Source organism: Salvelinus namaycush, chromosome 1 (genome assembly GCF_016432855.1).
Source record: "Salvelinus namaycush isolate Seneca chromosome 1, SaNama_1.0, whole genome shotgun sequence".
Taxonomy (NCBI): Eukaryota; Metazoa; Chordata; class Actinopteri; order Salmoniformes; family Salmonidae; genus Salvelinus; species Salvelinus namaycush.
In genome coordinates this window covers 74,385,049-74,412,686 of record NC_052307.1, presented here as the reverse complement: position 1 = coordinate 74,412,686, position 27,638 = coordinate 74,385,049, and the positions used below count along the sequence as shown (strand labels likewise).

The 27,638-nt window shown below is 42.0% G+C and overlaps 1 protein-coding gene across 3 annotated transcripts; it reads left to right on the top strand.

Annotated features, from left to right (window-relative positions):
• Positions 1-1,223: 1,223 nt before the first annotated feature.
• On the top strand, positions 1,224-24,902 carry LOC120048758 (lactadherin-like). 3 transcript variants are annotated; one of them, XM_038994968.1, is made up of 10 exons: positions 1,224-1,412; positions 7,721-7,846; positions 8,694-8,825; positions 15,182-15,295; positions 15,500-15,681; positions 16,243-16,398; positions 16,682-16,826; positions 18,412-18,596; positions 21,493-21,648; positions 23,015-24,902. In XM_038994968.1, exons 1-10 carry the CDS (start codon positions 1,334-1,336, stop codon positions 23,156-23,158), a joined length of 1,419 nt encoding a protein of 472 aa, XP_038850896.1. In that variant the 5' UTR covers positions 1,224-1,333; the 3' UTR covers positions 23,159-24,902. The 3 variants fall into 3 exon arrangements, with proteins under 3 accessions (XP_038850896.1, XP_038850887.1, XP_038850903.1); XM_038994959.1 differs by having other exon boundaries at positions 1,225-1,412; positions 18,394-18,596; XM_038994975.1 differs by lacking the exon at positions 1,224-1,412 and adding an exon at positions 6,089-6,236 and having other exon boundaries at positions 18,394-18,596.
• Positions 24,903-27,638: the final 2,736 nt, after the last annotated feature.

The window sequence follows — 27,638 nt, the reverse complement described above, 5'->3', positions numbered from 1 at the left end:
GAAATAGTTACAGTAGTGGTTCCCAAACTGTGGAGCGCGCCCCCCCCCGGAGGTCAAATTTTTTAATTGTGTAGTGCATCAGTTTTTCTCTTGTCATGTCAGTCATTACATACATTAGAGAGATATTTATAACTGCCAGAAATGTCCAGATCAACTAGCCCTTGTCAGCTAATGTTTTTCAGCTAGGTTTTTTAGCCTATAGATTTTGTTGTAATGTTCAAGTCACTCAAATATCACATAAATACACACTAGACATGGCAAAATCTACAGAATTGCAAGGAAATTAGCTTTAAAACTGAAAAAAATGATGCACCCGTGACAAAAATGTGTGTAATTGCAGGAAATAATCTTTAAACCTGCACATGTTCCTCAACGCCAACAAGAGGGTGTGAGCAATTTGTCTCATGAACAGGGCTTGTTCTCATATAAATAGGCGTGGCGCACACACACGGGGGGTGAGCGGGTGTTCTCCAATTCTGGAAGAGGGTCCTGAGTGAAAAAGTTTGGAAACCCCTGAGTTAGAGGACACATTTTGAAGTAGTCAATTTCCTTCTTCTACTACTTCTATGAGTTGGCAAACAAACTGAAAGGGGGCATACTGCCACCTGGAGTGTGTTGTTTGAACAAGTATAAAAGCCAAGGTTGGCATTTTACTGCCACCTGTAGTTATGGAATGTTTGCTCACAAGTATAATTCATTGTGATGACCTGGATGGAATTATGTGATCCTTCCTTAACCCATAGGAAGTCCCTACCCAGTAGACTACTTCAATATTGCGAAAGTCCTCAATGGCGCTGCCCATGCTAAAATGTGCTTTTGGGCACTATAGAGTCCTCTATCTATCTCTATGGTTTGACCATAGCCACAAGTTGTTCTATTTCATTGAGAAAAACGACCACTAGGAAGCGATAAAACTCAAAATGTGGACATCAAACCCCCCAGGTCCAGATCTGCAGAGGGAAGGGTAAAGGTACCCACTATAAAGGGTACATTAGTTACTTATAGCGAAAAATGTTAGCCTACCATTGTTCTTATACTATAGCCAGACTTCACCAACATAGTAAGTTCTCTGAGTACATATGTCTATTCCAAAGTGTTTATGAAAAAATATATAAAGTGAAACACAAATGTTAACACAAATTTTACAGTACAAGGTTTAGGGATCTACTCCAGCCTCCGACGCGCCCACCCGCGCATTAATCCATGGAACCAGCTAATTTAGAACCCGCCTACCTTCCCTGTCAATCTCAGCCGGGAAACTAGCCGTATCTCCGTATTACATTATCCATCTGGTCTACTCTCGGAAAGAGTGGGGAATTCTCGAGAAATCAACATGAAACGTCACGGGTTTTTGTGCCCTTTGACATTTATTTGCGCTTGTGTCCTTATCGCTGCCGTCTGCTCAGTGAAAGGTGAGTCCCGTTTATTTAGTTGGTTAACTCATCCAACCCTATCGCAAGAATCTACTGTTAAAGCCTAATCCTTCAAAGGGACAATCCGGAGTTCAAACAATAACAAAACGTCTGACCCGCTACTTGTTTTGGTAAACAGCTGAAAGATGTGGCTTGAGAAATATAACCACTCTCAAATTCACAGATAGACTAACCATCCATGAGGACTGACCATCCATGAGATCAATATGATAGTGTTAACCATGTTTTGACGCTATAGACCTACAGTGTATATTTACATTGACTTTGTTTACAAACATTGGAGTAAAACAAGCTTATATTTTGGGTTCTGATGAAGATCATGAAGCATTTATAAATTATATTCTTCAATAATCAATGGCTATATGTCATTAATTTAACAGTTCACAAATGGATGTAGCAACTCCAGATTGTCCCTTTAACGTGCAAGGACTTTATATGTTACATTCAGAGGTCTTTATATGTTACATTCAGAGGACTTTATATGTTACATTCAGAGGTCTTTATATGTTACATTCAGAGGACTTTATATGTTACATTCAGAGGACTTTATATGTTACATTCAGAGGACTTTATATGTTACATTCAGAGGACTTTATATGTTACATTCAGAGGACTTTATATGTTACATTCAGAGGACTTTATATGTTACATTCAGAGGACTTTATATGTTACATTCAGAGGTAGACTGGCTCTGGCAGCTAAAACAGCCACAGACTGCATCTGAGGTTCTAGAAACATAAAGCCCTCTACTCTCATATTTGATACAAATTATTTCACAAATAGAAAGTATACACTTACTGTACAGTACACTGTTTCAACCAACAGTATTTTTGAGTTATAACAAGTTTCTGGCATCCTTCTTCCATTACACACGTACTGGTTACTCACAGGTGTTCATATTTGTATCATTTACCTGTATTGATTTTATTCAGATGACTATTTTTCACTGTAAAAGAACTAAGCAAAGTAACTGTCTGTAGGCCAACACTTCATTAATACCAGATATAACTGCTGATTTTGCCTGTCATTCTCATGTCCAACTCTCTTGTGTTGACTGCTCTGGCCAATACCTCTTGCATCAGACACTTACAATGCAATGTCCCAACTTTTCACCTGTAGATCTCAGTGAAAAGGTTAAATGTCACAGGAGATGGACATCCAAATGTGGGCTGGATGATCAAATCAAATGTATTTATATAGCCCTTACATCAGCTGATATCTCAAAGTGCTGTTCAGAAACCCAGCCTAAAACTCCAAACAGCAAGCAATGCAGGTGTAGAAGCACGGTGGCTAGGAAAAACTCCATAGAAAGGCCAAAACCTAGGAAGAAACCTAGAGAGGAACCAGGCTATGAGAGGTGGCCAGTCCTCTTCTGGCTGTGCCGGGTGGAGATTATAACAGAACATGGCCAAGATGTTCAAATGTTCATAAATGACCAGCATGGTCAAATAATAATAATCACAGTAGTTGTCGAGGGTGCAACAGGTCAGCACCTCAGGAGTAAATGTCAGTTGGCTTTTCATAGCCGATCATTGAGAGTATCTCTACCGCTCCTGCTGTCTCTAGAGAGTTGAAAACAGCACGTCCGGTGAATAGGTCCGGGTTCCATAGCCGCAGGCAGAACAGTTGAAACTGGAGCAGCAGTATGGCCAGGTGGACTGGGGACAGCAAGGAGTCATCACGCCAGGTAGTCCTGAGGCATGGTCCTAGGTTTTAGGTCCTCCTCCGAGAGAGAGAGAGAGAGAGAGAGAAAGAAAGAAAGAAAGAAAGAAAGAAAGAAAGAAAGAAAGAAAGAAAGAAAGAAAGAAAGAAAGAAAGAAAGAAAGAAAAAATTAGAGAGAGCATACTTAAATTCACACAGGACACCGGATAAGACAGGAGAAATACTCCAGATATAACAGACTGACCCTAGCCCCCCGACACATAAACTACTGCGGCATAAATACTGGAGGCTGAGACAGGAGGGGTCAGGAGACACTGTGGCCCCATCCGATGATACCCCCGGACAGGGCCAAACAGGCAGGATATAACCCCACCCACTTTGCCAAAGCACAGCCCCCACACCACTAGAGGGATATCTTCAACCACCAACTTACCATCCTGAGACAAGGCCGAGTATATCCCACAAAGATCTCCGCCACGGCACAACCCAAAGGGGGGCGCCAACCCAGACAGGAACACCACGTCAGTGACTCAAGTGACGCACCCCTCCTAGGGACGGCATGGAAGAGCACCAGTAATCCAGTGACTCAGCCCCTGTAATAGGGTTAGAGGCAGAGAGTCCCAGTGGAGAGAGGGGAACCGGCCAGGCAGAGACAGCAAGGGATAAACATAATGGGAGGGAAAAAGTTATTGGCACACTCTTTTTAATCAGGAAACAGTCATTTTCTTGTCATTAGTTTTTTTGTGTAGTCAGGTCTGTAAAACGAAGGGATGTCAGTTTCTATGATCCATGATTAGTTTATCATTCAACTCATCATGAATAACATTTCCCTGCATTGCTCAGCTAAGAATGACATTTGAAGTGTGCTTTCAGTCAAGTGATTTTCTTTCTCACCTACTCAAACACACTTTTCAAGCTCTGTGTAAATCATGTTTTAAACATTTATCACGTATTCCCACTGAAAATATATCACTAGAGCTTAGATAGTGAAGATTGCTACTCTTTGCCTCAGACAATTCCACGATCCAATCCAGAGGGCTGTACCTCTCTCAAATGGTCTAGGTGAGTGCAGTTGTTCAGACCAAGGTTCTAGTGATGACAACCCCCATAAACCTAAAAGATCATCAAAGGTGGCGCTTCAAAAGTGTGACGGGTATTATTTCAGTCCTGTCTGCTATTTTTAGGGCACCCCAAAGAGTCAATGTATGTAATTGAACGCTTGACTCAGACATATTGTTGCCATGTGATTTTTGATGATAGACTGTCAAGCCTGTACTTAAATGTAAAAATATGGTTAGCAATGTATTTTTGTTACTCAACCCACCCCAATTCACACACAGAAGGGTTGGAAGCACAGGGTCAGCCACTGCGCAGCACCCCTGGAGCAGATGGCAGCTAGGATATTAAATTCTCACCAGGTTTTTACTGTCGGGCCTGTGATTCTACACGGAAACCCTCCGCTTTCTGGCTTGTCTCTCTAACTCTTTAGGCTACCTGCCACCCCCAAGTAGGATCTGTTCTCTACTAGTCCTAATGTACACACAGTATACTGTATTTCCATAAGATATGCTTCACAGTAAGTGTATAAGAAGCTGTACCGATTGAATAGGAATCATCCGTATGTGATGTTACCTGTTCCCGCTGTAAAGCAGCATTATCGGCCTACAAAGCTGCTATCTACAACCTAAAAGGGTTCTTCAGCTGTCCCCATAGAACTGTTTAAAGAACATTTTTGGTTCCAGGTAGAACCCATTTGATTCCAGGTAGAACCCATTTGAGTTCCAGGTAGAACCCTTTACACAAAGGATTCTACATGGAACCCAAAAGAGTTCTACCTGGAACCCAAAAGGTTTCTCTTATGGGGACAGATGAATAACCCTTTTGGAACCCTTTTTACTAAGAGTGTACAGGTGTATGGCTACTGTCATGAAAGGTCTACCTGTAAGCTTAGGCAACAATGTGCTCAATTATCTCCGCATCACTATACAACAAAACATAAGTTTCTTTGCAACATCTCTTGGAATACTTATAATGCAGAGATTTTCAGATTATCTTCAGAGAATTTAGAGAATCATCAGTTTCTCTCTGGTGATAGAATGAGCTCTGTATAGTCACTCTTATTTGTGCGGCAGGAATGTTTACCTCGACCACCTGTCCATGTTGTGTGTTGATAGGTTCAGGTGGTATACCTGGCTCAAGCCCCCTGACCCTCGACACACCTAGGTCGCGTTCCACTGCTTAGACGTTGTCAGATCTTACAACGCCTGTATAGGTATGTTACCTATCAGATAACCACATCAATCTGCCAGTCGATGACACAGTCAATGAAGTGGCTGGCACGCAGCAACCATTGGTTGATGCATGCAACATCTGAGCAGTGGAACGCGACCCTAGTGTTGTGTAAAAGCATTTTGCTACATCCGCAATAACATCTGCTAAATATGTGTATGTGACCAATACAATTTGATTTGATGTGATTTGTAAGTGTTGGTCATTCCTGAAATGAGGAAAATGGAATCCACTTTGAGGTACAGTATATCCCTGGTCTGTTAATAATGAAGCCTTCTTCACAACAATTGAACCGCTCTCCTTGAAGTTCTTGATGATCCGATAAATGGTTGATTTAGGTGCAATCTTACTGGCAGCAATATCCTTGCCTGTGAAGCCCTTTTTGTGCAAAGCAATGATGACGGCACGTGTTTCCTTGCAGGTAACCTTGGTTGACAGAGGAAGAACAATGATTCCAAGCACCACCACCCTCCTTTTGAAGCTTCCAGTCTGTTATTCGAACTCAATCAGCATGACAGAGTGATCTCCAGCCTTGTCCTCGTCAACACTCACACCTGTGTTAACGAGAGAATCACTGACATGAAGTCAGTTGGTCCTTTTGTGGCAGGGCTGAAATGCAGTGGAAATGTTTTTTGGGGATGCAAATTAACTGAATGGCAAACATGGACTTTGCAATTCATCTGATCAGTCTTCATAACATTCTGGATTATATGCAAATTGCCATCATACAAACTGAGGCAGCAGAAAATTAATATTTGTGTCATTCTCAAAATGTTTGGCCACGACTGTACACAACACGAGGGTCGCGTTCCACTTGAATAGCCGACAGTTGGTGAAAGAAACTGAAACAGGTTGATACCATTGATGATTTATTGTCATGAACCATAAACTCAAAGACAGGTGTCACTTCTGCTCCCCTTTCCATCCCTCCCTTTCCTGACTGTAATCAGCAGAGGAATTTTGGGGTTCCAGGTAGAACCCTCTGTGGAAAGGGTTCTACATTGAACCCAAAAGGTTTCTACCTGGAACCAAATGGGTTCTACATGGAACAAAAAAGGGTTCTACCTGGAACCAAAAATGTTTCTCCTATGGGGACAGTCAAAGAACCCTTTAAGGTTCTAGATAGCACCTTTTTTTCTAAGAGTATAGGAGTCTCCACAAAATCATGAAATGCCTCGTACACTTTCAACACAACACTTTCTCTCACCCCTTTGTGAGCTCCTCAAAGGAAGTGTTTTAACGCTGGTGTTCATGCTGTAGGGTGTCTGTTGTCAGTTGGTAGTAAAGCCAGTATGTTCACTACAAATGGTTGACAGAGGCTGTAAAACCCACTGATGAATAGAACAGCCCAGGTGAATGGTGAGAGGAGTGAGATCCCCACCATGCAGCCCTCTACATTACATAGACCTGGGTATCTAAAACACTTAGTAACTACATTGTACCAAGAGGGTAACTACATCAAGTATACCTGTAACTCTATAGTAAGCTACTTAGCAATACTTGACAGAGAGCACACCAACTATTTTTCTCAGGCAGGGAGCTTGTTCATGAGTGTCAACTCTAATGACCATTCTCAGCTTACCTCTTCAAACTCCTGTATGTCATTGAACCTACCCATTGTAAAGCAACTATGATTCTGTTTTATGAACTGGAATAGTATGCTGGTATGTCATGTCATGGAGGACTGTAAGGTCACTCTTGGCTTAGTGGAACCATAAAACCACCTGTCTCCCTCTGGATGTTTCTGTCCTCTCCTTCCTGTGCTCTGTGAGTCAGCACTTAGGCCCTCTATGACCTCCCAGCTAACATTGGCCCTCAACATCACCACATCTCCTTTGTGTTCATGGAGGGAAACGACTCTCGTTAGAGTGCCAGAGCCTGTATTAACAAAGTGTCTCAGAGTAGGAGTGCTGACCTAGTATCAGGTCTTCCCTGCCCGTGTCATCTTTTTCATTATGATCTGAAAGAATATACTGACCCTAGAGCAGCACTCCTACTGTGAGATGCTTTGTGAATACAGGGCCAGGAGTCCAGGGATGTCCCTTATCAAGCCGCCAACTCTTCATGCTGTGATGTAAGATATGATTGATCACATGTAATGGAGAGGCCATTGGGGTGAGGTGTGACTGCCTTTTGACACAGAGATTGTCAAACTGTTTAAAACATGGCAGGTGCATGGAGGCTCCATATCGTGCCTTTATGGGGCCACCCTGTGACACTCCTATCTCTCACCTCATTTGATTTCCTCCCCCCTCTCTCCCTCTCTTTACCACTGTCTCTTCCCCCTCTCCCTCTCCCCCGTCTCTCTCTCTCTCTCTCTCTCTCACTCTTCCAGGAGATTACTGTGAAGTGAATCTCTGCCATAACGGAGGGATGTGTGTGACCGGGGTGGGGGAGGACCCATTCATCTGTATCTGTGCTGATGCTTTTACTGGAGACACCTGCCACCTCAATGAGACTGGTAAGGAGGAGTAGCGCTAGCCAAATATGGTCAAGACAGGTCAATGAGACTGGTAAGGAGGAGTAGAGCTAGACAAATATGGTCAGGACAGGTCAAATAGACTGGTAAGGAGGAGTAGAGCTAGACAAATATGGTCAAGACAGGTCAATGAGACTGGTAAGGAGGAGTAGCGCTAGCCAAATATGGTCAGGACAGGTCAATGAGACTGGTAAGGAGGAGTAGAGCTTGCCAAATATGGTCAGGACAGGTCAAATAGACTGGTAAGGAGGAGTAGAGCTAGACAAATATGCTCAAGACAGGTCAATGAGACTGGTAAGGAGGAGTAGAGCTAGACAAATATGGTCAGGACAGGTCAAATAGACTGGTAAGGAGGAGTAGAGCTAGACAAATATGGTCAAGACAGGTCAATGAGACTGGTAAGGAGGATTAGCGCTAGCCAAATATGGTCAAGGCAGGTCAATGAGATTGGTAAGGAGGAGTAGAGCTTGCCAAATATGGTCAAGACAGGTCAATGAGACTGGTAAGGAGGAGTAGACCTAGACAAATATGCTCAAGACAGGTCAATGAGACTGGTAAGGAAGAGTAGAGCTAGCCAAATATGGTCAAGGCAGGCGGACGTATTTACAAAGCTTTGAGTTTCAAATGGGACAATTCAATATACTCAGTATACTGGTCTTGTCTTGTCACTTCATTTTTAGAAGCAAAGCTAATTTATTGGACTGGCACCTAGGCACTGGCTTCCATTTCTGTTCGTTAAACCTGACTGTTTTTCATTAAATGAAAGCATTTTCTAGATTTTTTTTCCTTGAGTGTGTCCCGTCTTTATAATTGGTCAATCCTATCTTAGGTCCCTGCATTCCCAACCCCTGCAGGAATGATGGGTCGTGTGAGGTCATCACTCCGACCAGACGAGGAGACGTGTTCAGCGAGTACGTGTGTAAATGCCAGCCTGGCTTCGAGGGCGTGCACTGCCAGATCAGTAAGTTCCTTACTTGTGACTGTACCTGTCCTAATTCGCCCTGCCGACCGGGCTTTCCTTCAAGTAATCCCAGATCTGGATTGGTTGGTTGGATTGGTGAAAGTAATAGGGAAGTAGTCGAACATGGCCAACATGTCTGTGCTACTCAGCGTTTCCCCTAGATTGTTGTCTTAAGATACATTTTTAAATCGAAAACAATTAATGCCAAATTGTTTTAGGTGAGGAGAACCAGAGCTTGGCTTGGGTAGGGTCCACTACCCCAATCCTAACTTCCACCATTCCGGTCAAAACATCAAACTGACAGACTGAATGGTGTGTCATGGCAGGTCGTGTTGAGGCATTATTTACATTAATGGGTGTAAAAGTTGGAAACGCCTGAGACGTTTTCCACTCTGTGCATGAGTGTAAGAAAGCATTGTGGTGAGCTCATGATTCATGAAAGACTTTCATTCAGCTCGTTGGAGAGCTGTTAGCGAATGAGGAAATGGCAACCCACCCAAGCCTCTTAGAGTGAAAAAGCGCTTTCCAGCCATTTTGACTAAATGCAGCATGACTGAGTGAATCGTGGATATGAATCTCCTTTCAATCTCCTGCTTGGAAGGCATAAGATGTTCAGTGTGATCTCAGCTTTTGAAGAAGTTGTGATCTAGCTCTTTGACCTTCACTGGGGGTCCAATCTGGTCCTTACTTTAAAAAAAATCATTTTAAATATGTGAGTAGTACAGAAAAGACATTACCTTTCAGTCATTAGCAGACACTCATATCCAAAGGGACCTTTTGTAAGTGCTTACATGGAGCAGAATGGATTAAAACAACTGTATTATCCACATGATATGGAAATGTCCCTTTGGCTTCACACTATGACATAACAGTAACATGACATTAAAGGGGCAATCTGTGTTAAATACATCCATCTTTAGACTTTTAAAATTAATTATACATGCCCATTTCTCATGAGTTTAGATCAACTGTCGTACCTTATTAGAACCCCAAATATAAACTTGTTTTACTCTTGTTTGTTAAACTTGTTTGTAAACAATGTAATTGCAGTCAAAAACTGTATAGCCTCAAACATGGTTAAAACTATCATTTTGAGATCATGTATGGACAGTCCTTGTATCCATAGCTCTGTCCATGAATTAGAAATATGTTGATTTCTCCAGCCCCTTCCCTCAGCTGTTAACCAAAACAGCAGCTGGGTGGCTTTGTTATTGTATCGAAACTGCAGATTGCACCTTTAAAAACAGGGATGTCGTTATGATGACATTTACAACATTTATTTGGATAACAAAAACCTGTGTTCTAAACCCTTCTATGGTGAGGAGAAGTAACTCTGCCTGCAGTGCATCCCAGGGACACACCCAGGATGTGGTGAAGCGTGGGCTACTGATGGATGGGCTTTAAATACTGCGTGTGTGTGTGTGTGTGTGTGTGTGTGTGTGTGTGTGTGTGTGTGTGTGTGTGTGTGTGTGTGTGTGTGTGTGTGTGTGTGTGTGTGTGTGTGTGTGTGTGTGTGTGTGAGTGTGAGAGTGTGAGAGAGTGAGTGAGCACTGACTGGCCAGAACAATGCATTCTGAAAGTATTGGATCCTGTTTGAATAGTTTCCATCCTTCTTCAGAGCAATCACTGATCCAACCAAATTGGATACGCAACAGCATAGGTTCCACCACATACCTTTCACCTATCTACACTGTAAAACATTCAAGAAATCCATGTAGCTTAAATATCCAAATTGGCTGGACATGAAATGTGTAAATTGTTGAGCTGACATGGAATACTCTACTAACCTAATAATGTCTGCTCAGTGTGAGTTGAATTTGAAAAACAACTTACCTATTTGTGTTGCAAAGGAAATTTTAATATTTGAGTAGTAATGCGTCATATTTCAGCCTCTAAAATATACAGTACCAGTCAAAAGTTTGGACACACCTACTCCTTCCAGGGTTTTTCTTTATTTGTACTATTTTCTACATTGTAGAATAATAGTGAAGACATCAAACTATGAAATAACACATATAGAATAATTTAGTAACCAAAAAAGTGTTAAAAGAATCAAAATATATTTGAGATGTTTCGAAGTAGCCACTCTTTGCCTTGATGATAGCTTTGCACACTCTTGGCATTTTCTCAACCAGCTTCGTGAGGTACTCACCTGGAATGCATTTCAATTAACAGGTGTGCCTTGTTAAAAGTTAATTTGTTGAATTTCTTTCCTTCTTAATGCGTTTGAGCTAATCAGTTGTGTTGTGACAACGTAGGGTTGGTATACAGAAGATAGCCCTATTTGGTAAAAGACCAAGTCCATATTTATGGCAAGAACAGCTCAAATAAGCAAAGAGAAATGACAGTCCATCATTACTTTAAGACATGAAGGTCAATCAATCCGGAAAATTTCAAGAACTTTTAAGTTTCTTAGAGTGCTTTGATAAAACTGTCTCTCATGAGGACCGCCACAGGAAAGGAAGACCTCTGCTACAGAGGATAAGTTCATTAGAGTTAACTGCACCTCAGATTGCAGTGCAAGTAAATGCTTCACAGAGTTCAAGTAACAGACACATCTCAACAACTGTTCAATGGAGACTGCGGGAATCAGGCCTTCATGGTCATATTGCTGCAAAGAAGCCACTGCTAAAGGACACCAATAAGAAGAAGAGACTAGCTTGGGCCAAGAAACACAAGCAATGAACATTAGATCGGTGTAAATCTGTCCTTTGGTCTGAAGAGTCCAAATTTTAGATTTTTGGTTCCAATCACTGTGTCTTTGTGAGATACAGAGTAGGTGAACGGATGATCTCCGCATGTGTGGTTCCCACCGTGAAGCATGGAGGTGTGATGGTGTGGTGGTGCCAAGCAGGTGACACTGTCTGTGATTTATTTAGAATTCAAGGCACACTTAACCAGCATGGCTTCCACAGCGATACCCCATCCCATCTGGTTTGCGCTTAGTGGGACTATCATTTGTTTTTCAACAGGACAATGACCCGAAACACACCTCCAGGCTGTGTAATGGCTATTTGACCAAGAAGGAGAGTGATGGAGTGACCTGTTCTCCACAATCACCTGACCTCAACCCAATTGAGATGGTTTGGGATAAGTTGGACCACAGAGTGAAGGAAAAGCAGCCAACAAGTGCTCAGCGTACTGTGTGTTGGAACTCCTTCAAGACTGTTGAAAAAGCATTCCAGGTGAAGCTGGTTGAGAGAATGCCAGAGTGTGCAAAGCTGTCATCAAGGCAAAGGGTGGCTACTTCGAGGAATCTAAAATATAGAATATATTTGAGTTGTTTAACAGTTTTCTTTGTTTATGACATGATTCCATATGTGTTATTTCATAGTTTTGATGTCTTCACTATTATTCTACAATGTAGAAAATAGTAAAAATAAAGAAAAACCCTTGAATGAGTAGGTGTGTCCAAACTTTTGACTGGTACTGTATGTAATAATGATAAACTGGTCCCTGACAAAAAATGTAATAAAGTCAAATGGAACTTGCAAAGGCAAAAAATTGGACTCATGTTGAGCATAAATAATTGGGTTAATGGGGTATACCATGTCAGCTCAACAATTTCCCAATTTTAAATTCAGACATCTTGGATATTTATGTTCAACTGACTTTTTCTAAGTTGCATGTTTTGTGTGTACAAGCTTCTACCAGGTTTTCTCTAATACCCCCCTAGCCAGCCAGGAATTCTCCCTCTGAGGCATCTTTACAGCAATTAGCCATGGTCCACTCTAATCTCAGAAGGCTTTAGCAGAGCGAGGAGAGCGCTGCCAGTCCTGCTCTCTACACAGTAGGCCTCGCTATTGAGAGCCTCAGTGCTAGTTGGGTCAGTAGTTGCCATCTCATTAAAACAAACTGATATTCATGCATGGACTGGTACAAGACTTTTCACATTCCAGATTAGGATCTAGGAGGCTAATGCCACTATAACCTTTGTCCTTTCCATTCATTTCCTTGGTTTGTCCAAGTTTTCCATTGAAAGTCCAGAATCTGATTGAAAAACCAGGCGCGCTGATGCGACTACAAAACTGTAGATGATTCATAGCATATTTATAACCTCTAACTGCTAGTCTGACCACCTATTGCAGTGTTTTTGCTGTTTGGTTGTCACCGCCCACGTTTGTTCTTGTTCCACCAGACGTCATAGATGTTATAGGCCTGTAGGGAGGGTGGATCCCAGTACTGTCTTGTTAGTCCATCTTTGACACCAACATTCTCCTGCTTGGGTAGTGGTTGGATATACTGCTGTTTGTTATGGTCCCCATTATTCTAGAATCTTCTGCCCTTCCTTCTAAGAATGGATCAAACCACTCTTCCTTCTGTCAGTGTCCCTGTCTGTCATTGGCACAGACGTAGACACATACACACATGCAGGCGCACGCACACACACATACACACACACACACACACACAATCTAAAGACACACCTACGGCATTTAATCTACCTAATCAAGGTCAGAGATGTTATTTACTGAGTAGATTCTCAGAATGACTGGAGGGTGTGTGTGTGTGTGAGTGTGTTTTCTGTGTATATGCATGCACGTGGGTGTGTGTGCTTGTATTTCTCAGTGTGGGTGTGTGTGTTGTCACGCCGTTGAGCGGAATGGGTTTTAGAGTTGGGACCAATCCTCTTAGAGTTAACGGGAACAGCAGCTAAACAGAGATGTAGTGTTAAAGTGCTGTCTGCCCCCTAGATGCCCCCTAGACAACCTGGAAGTGGCTCCCAGAGACACTTAGATTGCTATAAACACAGTTTTCAACCACTGTGTATACTGTTTATGGCCTATTTTAAAATTCCAGGGATGAGTAATTACAATATCAAGATGTTCTATCTCTATGGTTACCTAATATTTCTGTCCGATGACCCACCAAACCATTTTGGAATTTTCCTGTGACTCACGGGCACTGAATGAATGAACAAAGCAGATTTTGTGAAGGTCCACACTCTAGAACGAATCAGTAATGACTCACTAACGGGTACCGACCCACCATTTGAAATATACGGTTTTATCAGACAACAATAATCACTTATACAATTCCCCTGACGCCAATGACCTTGTTGAATAATTTTTGTTGTTGTTGTTCATTAAGAACCAAACAGAATCAAACAGAGAGGGACCTACCAATGTTTTCTGTTGCAAAACAGTTTGCTATGGTTTGCTATGGTGTGGACTAATGAATACAGCCCAGGCATAAATCCATGTTATTTATAATACAACTGAGCCCCCTGGTGGGGACTAGAAAGAGCTGCAGCAGTGGACAGACTACCATAGACTACTCCCAGATCACCTCACCCTGCAGGCACAACATAGGACACACCCAAAACCACAACCCTGCCCTTCACCTGTGATAATTTATGATGCCTGGCGCCAAAGTTTCCCCCAACTGTGCCCCTGTCATCACCCCTGTGTCTTAGAGAACACACCTGCAGAGAGGCATTATGGAGGCACGCTGGTGGTTTGTGGTGCTTCAAGGTTCACCCACCTGGCTGATTAGCCTGCATGCCAGGTAGTCTTACTACTGGGCTATATCTGATTTACCTTTGGGGTACAAGTGTACTGCATTTAACCATCAGAGACTGTGTTCTCTCCTGCTCAGGTCCAGGGAGGGTTTTAGATGTCAGACCCAGTGGGCAGAACTGGTTCATTCTGATGTATTTTCAATCGTTATGGTCTGGTTGTATAGAGCAAATCTAGTTATATGACCAGATAAGGACAACAATGTTTAGTCTTTCTTGATGTCTTCCTGAAACAAATCCATCCAGAAAATCATTATGTGACAATGAAGTCCCATATTCCTGTGTAAGGACAAGGTTTATTATGTGACATTATGAAGTCCCATGTCAGATTCCTATGTTAAGACAAGGTTTATTATGTGACATAATGAAGTCCCATGTCAGATTCCTATGTCAGGACAAGGTTTATTATGATGACATAATGAAGTCCCATGTCAGATTCCTATGTCAGGACAAGGTTTATTATGTGTCATTATGAAGTCCCATGTCAGATTCCTATGTCAGGACAAGGTTTATTATGTGTCATTATGAAGTCCCATGTCAGATTCCTATGTTAGGACAAGGTTTATTATGTGACATAATGAAGTCCCATGTCAGATTCCTATGTTAGGACAAGGTTTACTATGTGTCATTATGAAGTCCCATGTCAGATTCCTATGTCAGGACACAGTTTATTATGTGTCATTATGAAGTCCCATGTCAGATTCCTATGTCAGGACACAGTTTATTATGTGACATTATGAAGTCCCATGTCAGATTCCTATGTTAGGACAAGGTTTATTATGATGACATACCCAACTTCTATATAACTGTGTCTATCTCTTGTGCTTGTCCTGTGTAGATGTGAATGACTGTGAGAAGCAGCCATGTAAGAACGGTGGGATGTGTCGAGATCTGGATGGTGACTACACCTGCCTGTGCCCTTCACCCTACGTTGGAAAGCAATGCCAGCTCCGTAAGTATAGGGCAGGGGAATCGCAGCGTAGTAGAGACTGAAACATGTATACAACTCTGTGTATTACACGTTATGAACTGTCTCTCTTTGTACTTTAAGTCACAACCAGTATGTCCATATTAGAGATTATAACCTGTGTAAGTACAACTATAACCTATGTAAGACGTTATAACATATGTATGTCTGTGTATGTGTTTGTTCCAGGTTGTATCTCTCTGATGGGGATGGAGGGAGGAGAAATCGTAGAGTCTCAGATCTCGGCCTCCTCTGTACACTATGGCATTATGGGTCTTCAGCGCTGGGGTCCAGAACTGGCCCGGCTCAACAACCAGGGCATGGTCAACGCCTGGACCGCCGCCAACCATGACAAGAACCCCTGGATGGAGGTTAGAGAACAAAGTCAGTTTAGTAAATAATCACTTGATGTGGTAATCGTGTTCTCAAATGGTAGGTCATAACCCACTGGTGGACCGTGGCCAGCTCCTCATGGGTCCAGACTAAACCTTGGCTTGAAACATGCTTTTCTACTTGATGAAGTCACTCAATCTGGCCTCTCTATGGACGTTGTCATGGAAAAGAAATGAAACACCTTTTGATTTGTCTGAATGATGCCACACAGCTCTAGTAAAGTCTAAGCATGCAGTAGACATATAAACAGCCATACACTGTACACTCTCAGAAAAAAAGGTGCCATCTAGAACATAAAAGGGTTCTTTGGCTGTCCCCATAGGAGAACCCTTTGAAGAACCCTTTTTGGTTCCAGCAATAACCCTTTTGGGTTCGATGTAGAATCCTTTCTAGCTGGAACAAAAAAAAAAATCCTATGGGGACAACTGTAGAAACCTTTTGGAACCCTTTTCTTCTAAGAGTGTATCATCTAAATCCCAGTGGGGAGGATGATTAGTGGTTTGACCCCTGTCTGACCTCTCTCTGACCTCTGACCCTAGATCAACATGCAAAAGAAGATGCGCCTAACTGGCATCATCACCCAGGGTGCCAGTCGAATGGGCATAGCTGAGTACATTAAGGTCTTTAAAGTGTCTTCCAGCTTTGATGGTAAGACCTACACCCCCTACAGACCAGCGGGACAGAGGAAGGACAAGGTGACTTTACAATATGACTTTACCATAGTAATATGCATTTATAGTTAGTGACTCAGTGTAAGTTCATTTAAACAGTTGTCCCATTTCCTACAGTCTACAATAAAGGGTCAGATACGTTTCATCCTCTTAATGGTTAAGGTCAGAATGGTGGGAGGTTTAAGCTGTTCCTAGATCTGTTCCTAGATCTGTTCCTACTGGCGTGTTTTACTTGGAGCTGTACAGTTGCTCCCACATGAATGCCTGTAACAACTTGGTGACCTCACTTCTGTGCCCTGTGCCACAGGTGTTTGTGGGTAACATTGATAATGACAGCACCAAGACCAACCTGTTTGACCCTCCCATCGTGGCCCAGTTCATCCGTGTCATTCCTGTGGTGTGTCGCAAGGCCTGCACCCTGCGTATGGAGCTGGTGGGCTGTGAGCTCAATGGTAAACAGACACCTCTACACGGGAAAATAGAGAGGAAAGACGACTAGACTGCATCTCAATAGTTTTAATTATCTTCCTTTCCTCCTCGTCTGCATCGATCTGGAAACTCAGGACAGGTGATAGAATTTTTTTACATCAGATGATAATAAGGAGAATAAGAGAGGAAGCCACTCCAGACTATTGAGATGCAGCTGTAAATAAAACCCCATTCAAAACCCCAGGGACATTCAGAGTCCTCTGCCTGAACCACAAATAGATCTTGAGAAAACTTACAAGCCCACCAAGTAAAAGGCATTAAGTTGGGTACATGCAGTCTCCTTGTGTTGACACTGTGGCTCTTCTGTCCAGCTTGCTGACAGTAAGAGGGGTTTGTTTAGATGGCCTAACACTAGTCTAGATTTAGTTATGGTTAGACCACATACTGTAGGGAATGGTTTGGACAGCATTCAGAGGGAGACCCATGCCGTGCAACAATGGAGACGGAATTCCTGACGAAAGCACCACCCATACACTCACGCACACTCACACACCATGTCCATATGTGTTTCCAGCCCCACCCTATTACTCAGTGTGTATAGAGCTACAGTTCAAATTGACTTGCTGCTAGTAAGGCTATTGGGCACTTCCTATTCCCCATTATTTTCCTATTCCCCATTATTTTCCTATTCCCTGCCTCACCTTTCCTATTCATTTCAATGCCTCCTTTATACAATTGATATTTGTTTATTATCAATATCTGTCTGGTACTTTTCATTCCCTGCTTTCATTACTTGGTCTTATTATTGACTTTCTGTACTGTGCCTTTACACAGGAAATAATCTGCCATACATATCTGTCCTACACTGTTTATGTCATGCTACCTGTCCTACATTGTTTATGTCATGCTATCTACAGTACACTTCACTGTTTATGTCATGCTATCTGTCCTACACTGTTTATGTCATGCTATCTGTCCTACACTGTTTATGTCATGCTATCTGTCCTATGCTGTTTATGTCATGCTACCTGTCCTACATTGTGTATGTCAAGCTATCTACAGTATACTTAACTGTTTATGTCATGCTATCTGTCCTACACTGTTTATGTCATGCCACATGTCCTACACTGTTTATGTCATGCTATCTGTCCTACACTGTTTATGTCATGCTATCTGTCCTATGCTGTTTATGTCATGCTATCTGTTCTTCAATGTTTATGTCATGCTATCTGTTCTTCACTGTTTATGTCATGCTATCTGTTCTTCACTGTTTATGTCATGCTATCTGTCCTACACTGTTTATGTCATGCTAACGATCCTACACTGTTTATGTCATGCTATCTGTCCGTCACTGTTTATGTCATGTTGTCAAATCAATCGATCAATCAGTAAGTGGCTAATCTACATGCCTTGAGCTGCAGTGTTGGCTGGTGGAGGGATAAATTAGGAGGACAGGCTCCTTGTAATGTACTCCACTGAGTGGGTGGTTCTTCACTTGGGTGTGGTCATTGGTTTCTCTCTATTGGTTCTCTGTCTTTCACCTCCGCTCCTTTCCTGTCCATCATTGTCTCTCTGCTGTTTCGTTTACAGTATATTCCAACACGACAGGTTGCTCTGAGCCAATGGGCATGAAGTCCCGCCTCGTCTCTGATGGACAGCTCTCGGCGTCCAGTGCCTTCCGCACCTGGGGCATTGATGCCTTCACCTGGCACCCACAGTTCGCCCGGCTAGACAAACAGGGCAAGACCAACGCCTGGTCCCCCGCCACGAACAACCGCTCAGAGTGGCTACAGGTGAGACTGACTCCACCAGCGCTAATATAATGATGAGATCTCCTCTTTTAAAGGGGCAATATGGATTCCAAAAACAAACCACTTGTTTTGGTAAACAGCTAAGGGATGGGGCCTGGAGAAATTGAACCACACTCAAATTCATAGACAGAGCTATGGATGCAAGGACTGAACATCCATGAGCTCAAAAGCATAGTTTTAACCATGTTTTGAAGTTAGTGTTAAAATTACATTGTTTACAAACAATGGAGTAAAGCAGCTAAACGTCTATTCTTTAAGAACCAATAGCAGCTATATACACTACCATTCAATAGCTAGCTATATACACTACCATTCAATAGCTAGCTATATACACTACCATTCAATAGCTAGCTATATACACTACCATTCAATAGCAGCTATATACACTACCATTCAATAGCTAGCTATATACACTACCATTCAATAGCTAGCTATATACACTACCATTCAATAGCTAGCTATATACACTACCATTCAATAGCTAGCTATATACACTACCATTCAATATCAGCTATATACACTACCATTCAATAGCTAGCTATATACACTACCATTCAATAGCTAGCTATATACACTACCATTCAATAGCTAGCTATATACACTACCATTCAATAGCTAGCTATATACACTACCATTCAATAGCTAGCTATATACACTACCATTCAATATCAGCTATATACACTACCATTCAATAGCTAGCTATATAGACTACCATTCAATAGCTAGCTATATACACTACCATTCAATAGCTAGCTATATACACTACCATTCAATAGCTAGCTATATACACTACCATTCAATAGCTAGCTATATACACTACCATTCAATAGCTAGCTATATACACTACCATTCAATAGCTAGCTATATACACTACCATTCAAATCAAATCAAATTTTATTTGTCACATACACATGGTTAGCAGATGTTAATGCGAGTGTAGCGAAATGCTTGTGCTTCTAGTTCCGACAATGCAGTAATAACCAACAAGTAATCTAACCTAACAATTCCACAACTACTACCTTATACACACAAGTGTAAAGGGATAAAGAATATGTACATAAAGATATATGAATGAGTGATGGTACAGAACGGCATAGGCAAGATGCAGTAGATGGTATAGAGTACAGTATATACATATGAGATGAGTACTGTAGGGTATGTAAACATAAAGTGGCATAGTTTAAAGTGGCTAGTGATACATTCAATAGCTAGCTATATACACTACCATTCAATAGCTAGCTATATACACTACCATTCAATAGCTAGCTATATACACTACCATTCAATAGCTAGCTATATACACTACCATTCAATAGCTAGCTATATACACTACCATTCAATAGCTAGCTATATACACTACCATTCAATAGCTAGCTATATACACTACCATTCAATAGCTAGCTATATACACTACCATTCAATAGCTAGCTATATACACTACCATTCAATAGCTAGCTATATACACTACCATTCAAAAGTCTGGGGTCACTTAGAAATGGCCTTGTTTTTGAAGGCTATTCCATGCGAGAAATCGCCAAGAAACTGAAGATCTGGTACAACGCTGTGTTCTACTCCCTTCCCAGAACAGCGCAGACTGGCTCTAACCAGAATAGAAAGAGGAGTGGGAGGCCCCGGTGCACAACTGAGCAAGAGGACTAGTACATTAGAGTGTCTATTTTGAGAAACAGACGCCTCACAAGTCCTCAACTGGCAGCTTCATTAAATAGTAATATCTAAGATACCCGCAATATCTTCAGAGTACCTCAACAAATTGACAACTACAATGCCAAAGGTCTGCAAGGCTGTAATTGCTGCAAATGGAGGATTCTTTGACAAAAGCAACGTTTGAAGGACACAATTATTATTTCAATGAAAAATCATTATTTATAACCTTGTCAACGTCTTGACTATATTTCCTATTCATTTTGCAACTCATTTCATGTATGTTTTCATGGAAAACAAGGACCTTTCTAAGTGACCCCAAACTTTTGAACAGTAGTGTAAGTAAAATACATGTATGTACCAATCCCACATTGCCATTTTAAACTGTCTTCTCTAACAAAGGATTACAGGTGGCACTTTATTTTACGGTTTAGAAATGACATGGTAATTACTTGGAAGTTACTTGGTAAAATGGTATTCATACAGTAATAACCTATGAGTTACTTGTTTGTGTCTTTAGGATGGGAACTTTTAGCTACCAGGTAGTTCCCAGTTGTATTGAATTAGTTGTAGTACGTACCAGAGTGTACAGATTGTTACTGCATCATTTCTTACTAAATACCATCTAGATATCAATGGAAACAGTGCTTAGAGGAAGGATCACTTTCTCTTCCTAATATGATTTGTAACACAAAAAGTCATGGATCATTTTTATCATCCTTGTGGGATTCTGACATCTGTTCTTGCTTCATACTATTTTATATGATGAAACAGCTATTCAATATTGAGCACAAATTGTGTGGGAAAACAGACATCAGGGATAGGAGTCTGACATACGTTGACGTAGTATCTTTGTTTATAAACTTCACCCCGCGCACACACTTCTTATTCTGAAAAGTGAAGACATTCCTGTGAGGGGAGTCTACCTTGTAGTAGTTGTAGGTTTTTATGACACTGATGAAGGTCAGATGGACGAAACGTTTGAAATGGAATAAATCTTTTAATTTTTTCACCTGAAATCAATGTGTGAACTATCCTTCTCTTTTCTACTATGGTTTTTCTACAGTAGCCAAGACACGTTTTGTGATTTAATTTGACCTTGGGAAAAGAGCTACTTCGTAAATACCAAAATACAGGGTTCATTGAATTGAAGGTATTATCTCATCATTAATCTGGTCTATATGTTACTGTCTTGTCCTCCATGATCCTGTCCCAGGTGGACCTGGAGAAGACCAAGCATCTGACAGGCATCATCACCCAGGGGGCCAAGGACTTTGGGGTGGTGCAGTTTGTGTCCGCCTTCAAAGTGGCCTACAGCGACGACGGACAGGCCTGGAACCTGGTGAAGGATGAGAACACCAACACAGAGAAGGTCTGTGAACCACTGCTCACAACGTATTCTCATTATGACAGTCTCATATATTGGGGCTCCCCAACAAAATAAGTATTTTTCAGCCTCATAGTTCTGATAAGCTTAACTAGCTTCCTTTCCTTGTCTCCTCTCCATCATCGCCACTTATCTGTTAGATGATAAGTCTACCCAGCCATTCCAATGTTCATAAAGGAAAGGAGAGAAAGCCATTTAAAAGTAAAACAACACAGACATACTCTAATCTTTTTTACCCTGACTATTTGATTTTGACAGTAGGGATAAGGGGTTTTGCAGACCTCTGCACAGTTTGTTGACATGAGTTGGGACCTGACTGTGTTTTCCGTGCCAATGTACGGACCCCCTCTCCGGACTCCCACCCTGTGTGTGGAGTGTATCCCCTGGCCCTCTGTGTGAATGATCTCTTTACTTCCTGTTTTGCCCCTGGCTGGATCAGTGCTAGTGACGCTCACCCCTGTAGCCCCCCTCTCTGTGTGGGATAGTGGAATAGGAGAGGCCAATCTTCACCCCCATAGGAGTGCTGCAAGCAAGGGGCTGTTTACATTTGCATTGGGGGCCTACACTGAATAATTCAATGACCTTCAGTGACGTATAAACAACCAATCTTTTCATTGAGTGTAGACCCTTGACATTATATGACGTAGCCAGGGGCTTCCTCAGAGGGACTGGGAGGGGAGTTGTGTTTGGGTCGTAAGGCTGTCATCATGAATGAGGTCATAGTTCAGACCAATTTTACAACCCTTGATGGGAGGCCTCAGACATTGACCTTTGACCTTTACATATTGGTTCATAATAGATCTGTCCTCCCATTCAGTAGTACCATTAAAAATGACTGTTTCAATGAATATGGTGAATATTGAAGTTTATCTGAACAATAACTGTTACACACATGAAGTAATGTCTTAACACAGTTGGGTTGGAGATTGAAAAACAGAAGTGAACCTTGAGAAGGACTCCCGCACACTGTGTATAATGCAGAAAATGACATTTCATGAGTCCCTTTCAACATGCATATTTAACTATAGACATATTTGTTCAGATGTAGAATTATTCACACCATACAACATATATGGTAGTTAACCGTTGATGTGTGTGTGTGTGTGTGTGTGTGTGTGTGTGTGTTCCCTGACAGATATGGTAGTTAACCATTGACCATTGATGTGTGTGTTCCCTGACAGATTTGGTAGTTAACCATTGACCATTGATGTGTGTGTTCCCTGACAGATTTGGTAGTTAAGCATTGATGTGTGTGTTCCCTGACAGATTTGGTAGTTAACCATTGACCATTGATGTGTGTGTTCCCTGACAGATTTGGTAGTTAAGCATTGATGTGTGTGTTCCCTGACAGATTTTCCAAGGCAACATTGACAACAACATGCATAAGAAGAACCTGTTTGAGCCTCCGTTCTACGCCCGCTACCTGCGCGTTGTGCCCTGGGAGTGGCACGAGCGCATCACCCTGCGCATGGAGCTGCTGGGCTGTGACTTCTAGAACTACATTACCCATAATCCACCAGTGCTCCACTCAGCCCTTCACCCAGTCTCCATACCGTACCTGTTCACACTTGACCCACACTGGAATTAGTCACACCTTCCTCTGCACCAGGACATAGAAATCTAATGTATAGAATGTACATTGGGAAAAATGTGTCAGGTTCTAACGTTCCAGAACTTTGTATCAATAGAATATGCTCCAGATTAAGTCTGCTCTACAGCTTGTATTTCTACAAATATTTTTCAGATTTTTTATTATCTAGCTAAAACTGATCAATTCCAATTGGTTTTCGATCCTTTCCACAGTGACTGTGGCACAGTGTCAATTCTAAATATATGGGCTCTCACATTCTCTTTGTAGAATTAGGGTATGTCTGAAATGACAGCCTATTCCCTATGTAGTGCACAATTTTTGACCTATTGGCAGTACATGTGCTGTGGTCAAAAGTAGCACAGTATAGGGAACATGTTGGACAAACCCTTCCCCCAGCGCTGCCAGTTGCAACACGTTCCAAACACTCACAGTTCTGTGTGATGTCACTTTGCCAGCCGACCTAGCAGCTGCTTGTCCCGCCGTGCTCTCTGACATTATGTATCCAGGGTGAGAGCCTTCTATTTACAGCAGTGGTATTCAGAGTCAGGGTCGCCAAATAAAAATAACATCCTATCCCAGTCGGCGTGGACTTATCCTAGTTGGTGGCAACCTAAAAAATGAAGAGTAGCCAACAGATTATTGTATTGGACAATATACGTTTTTGAGAAAGATTGGTTCTCTTAATTTTTATAAGAGCGATGAAAAGACAATGAATTGAAGGTTATTTGTTGATGTAAAAATCTAAACTTAGAGATTTGAAGGTTGTGTTTTTAGATTTGGGTTGGGGTCACCAGAAATTCTGCAGAAAAAATGTGGTCCCTGCTGAAAAAGTTTGAATAGCACTGATTTAACACAGGAGGTTGGTGGCACCTTAATTGGGGAGGACGGGCTCGTAGTAATGGCTGTCGCAGAATTAATGGAATGGTATCAAACACACGGTTTCTATGTGTTTGATGCCATTCCATTCGCTCCATTCCAGCCATTATTATGAGCTGTCTTCCCCTCATCAGCCTCCACTGTGATTTACAGTAAACAAAAGGCTCTGTCGAGGACCACAAAAAAGCAGCTTGCAGTCCTGATGTGGCCCCCAGACCTGGAGTTAAAGACCCCTGGTCTATCATAATATAGATGGGAGTGTATCGCAGGGAGAGTAGACACATCAGCTGGTCGATATGAGCACTTAGTAGTATATTAAAGCAGGGCCTGTGTGCAATATACTTTTTGGTAAATAGCTGGACATAATAAATTAACAAATTTGTTAATTGACAATGGAATTACTGTACTGTATATTACCTATACTGTATATTAATTGAAGGAAGGACATTGCTTTTTAAAGTGAAACTGAAAGCTGCAAAGGATTGTTCAGTATGATAGTATGATGTACCTTTCACACTTGATCCATGACTTCAGTTTTTTTCCAATTTAGCAGATTTGTTTATGTTCTAATAGTAATCATGCATTCCAAGTAGGCCTAAAACAGGGTTTTCCCATAATTTATTAGCAGAAATGAAATTGTACAGACAAGTAGAAATTATTGAGTGAGTAGAAATTATTAGACAATATGTTGTGGTTTTTAATTATTTTTTAAAGAAATCAAATATGTTGGTCTTCAACAGACATCATTAATTTAAAAAAGTTGAAAAACCTGTGTTAAACATTTTGATTGAAAAGAATGTCCATTACATAAGACATTGCATGGGTAGACATTGATGTCAGTCTTACAGTAATAGCATCAACTTAGTTAGAAGCATAAAAAGAAGTGTTCCTTTGTAATTTTGCCCTTCTGCCTAACTCTGTGACAGGCAGATTCTCTCTGTCTTTCTCTCGCTCTCTTGCTCTCTCTCTCATTTCTCTTTGTCCCTCTACTACTTCCCTTCTCCTTTTCCCTCCCTCTCTCTCCCTCCCACTGTTTCTTCCTCTTCAATTTGTGTCCATGCCGCTGCCAGGACGTTACAGAGCAGAACTTTGTGTTCCCCCTAGTTCTGCAGTGGAGCCCCATTCTCCTGCCTGACCTGTCTGATCATACTGTCAGTATGGGCGTGTCGTGGATAGCAGGACAGAAAAAAGTTGGTTCCAGCAGAAGTGGGACCTGATTATTAAGTGACATCATGGGGGCTTGTTTATGGGGCTGTGTGTGTTAGTGCATACAATCTGAATTGCTTTTATAAAATAAACAGACACTCTTAAACTTCATAGTTGCAATAAACGTGTTTACAGCCAACGTCAGTATAAACTACAGTAATTTAGTTGACTCTTTGGGCGTGATGACTGTCTAGAAATAATGCTCTGTTCACGACTTCCCGACTGTACAATAGCAGAATAATTCATAAAACACTGTCATTAAGGCTAGACTAAATCATCTCAACCTTTTTGAAGGAAAATTCGATGTCTAGTCCATTTTGGTGTCCCATACATGTTGGGACTAGGAAGTAGTCTGGCCAGTCCAGTGTGAACCACAGAAGACAACCCATGGGTTTGTCCTAAATGGCACCCTAATGCCTTTTGACCAGAGCCCTATGGGTCCCTGGTCAAAAGTAGTGCACTAAATAGGGAATAGGGTGCTTTTTGGGATACAAGCCATTGATGACCACTCTACCGCTCTGTTGTAACACTCTCTGACCCCTGAGGGATTTCCATTGTGGGTCAGACCGGACAGACCATGGTCCTGTGGTCTGTGTCTCTCCCATCCAAACATTCCCTGGCTGTGTCCCAAATGGCACCCATCTAAATATGGTACCTTTGACCAGGGCACATAGGGCTCTGGTTAAAAGTAGTGCACTATATAGGGAATCGGGTGCCATTTGGGGCGGGGCACCTATGACCCAATACAGGACTCTCCTGGCTGGGTAATAGACTGGTGTTTATAGTAGTAATCAGACCCTCTTAGCTCCTCATCTCCCTGCTATTCACACACGCTGGTATGTCTAGCCCCTGGCCAAGGCTTTCAACTACACTCTGACTATATGTTAGCACTGTGTGTGTGTGTGTGTGGTTTTACTATCCTTGTCACAAAATCTTAATAAGATGTTTGGTGCAGTATTTCTCAAGTGTAAAAGTGTGCATGAAAACGAGTCATCTATAATTGAATGACAACAAACACTTCATTAAAGAATCCCTACTGTTGACCAATGACCGACGAAGGGCCGTAGGCTCCGAACATCGTCTTCCCTTGACCAAAAAGCTCTATGTGCACGAACAGCCGGGGAAAAAACCTTGCCGGAGAACAAAACGAACAAAACCATCACAAAATGTAGTAATATACAGTGCCTTCAGAAAGTATTAATCAATACAGAAATATCTCATTTACATAAGTATTCACAACCCTGAGTCAATATTTTGTAAAGGCACCTTTGGTCTGATTACAGCTTTGAGTCATCTTGGGTATGTCAGTATCAGCTTTGCACATCTGGATTTGGGGATTTTCTCCCATTCTTCCTTGCAGATTTTCTCAAGCTCTGTTAAATTAGATGTGGAGTGGCTAAGAACAGCAACCTTCAAGTCTTTCCACAGATTTTCAATGTGACTCAAGTCTGGGCTTTGGCTGGGCCACTCAAGGACTTTCACATTCTTCTGAAGAAGAAATTCCAGCATTGCTTTGGCTGTATGCTTGGGGTCATTTTCCTATTGGAACGTAAATCTTCACCCCCGGTCTAAGGTCTTTTGCACTCTAAAACAGGTTCTCAGCAAGGATTTGCCTGAATTTTGCTCCATTTATTGTTCCCTTTATCCTTACCAGCTTCCCAGTCCCTGCCGCTGAAACGCTTCCACCGCCATGCTTCGTGGTAGGGATGATGTTAGACGGGTGATGAGCTGTGCCTGGTTTTCTCCAGACATAACACTTTCCATTCAGGGCAAAAGGTTACATTTTTGTCTCATCAGACCACAGAATCTTTTGCTTATGCTCTGAGTCTTACACGTGCCTTTTTGCAAACTCCAGGCGTGCTGTCATGTGCATTTTTCTCAGGAGTGGCTTCTGTCTGGCCACTCTCCCATAAAGCCCAGATTGGGGAAGGGCTGTAGAGACTGTTGTCCTTCTGGCAGGTTCTCCCATCTCAGCCAAGGAACTCTGTAGTTATGTCAGAGTGGTCATTTGGTTCTTGATCACCTCACTGACCAAGGTCCTTCTTGCCCGGTTGCTCAGTTTGGTCGGACGCCCAGCTCTAGGCAGAGTCTGGGTAGTTCCATACTTTGTTCCATTTCCCCATGATAGAGGCCACTGTGCTCTTGGAAACTTTCAACATTCTAGAAATAGTTTTATACCCTTCCCCATATATATGCCTCATCACAATTATATCTCGCAGATCTACGGACAGTTCCTTGGACTTCATGGTATAGTTTCTGCTCTGACTGTCAACTGTGGGACCTTATTTAATCATGTCCAAAC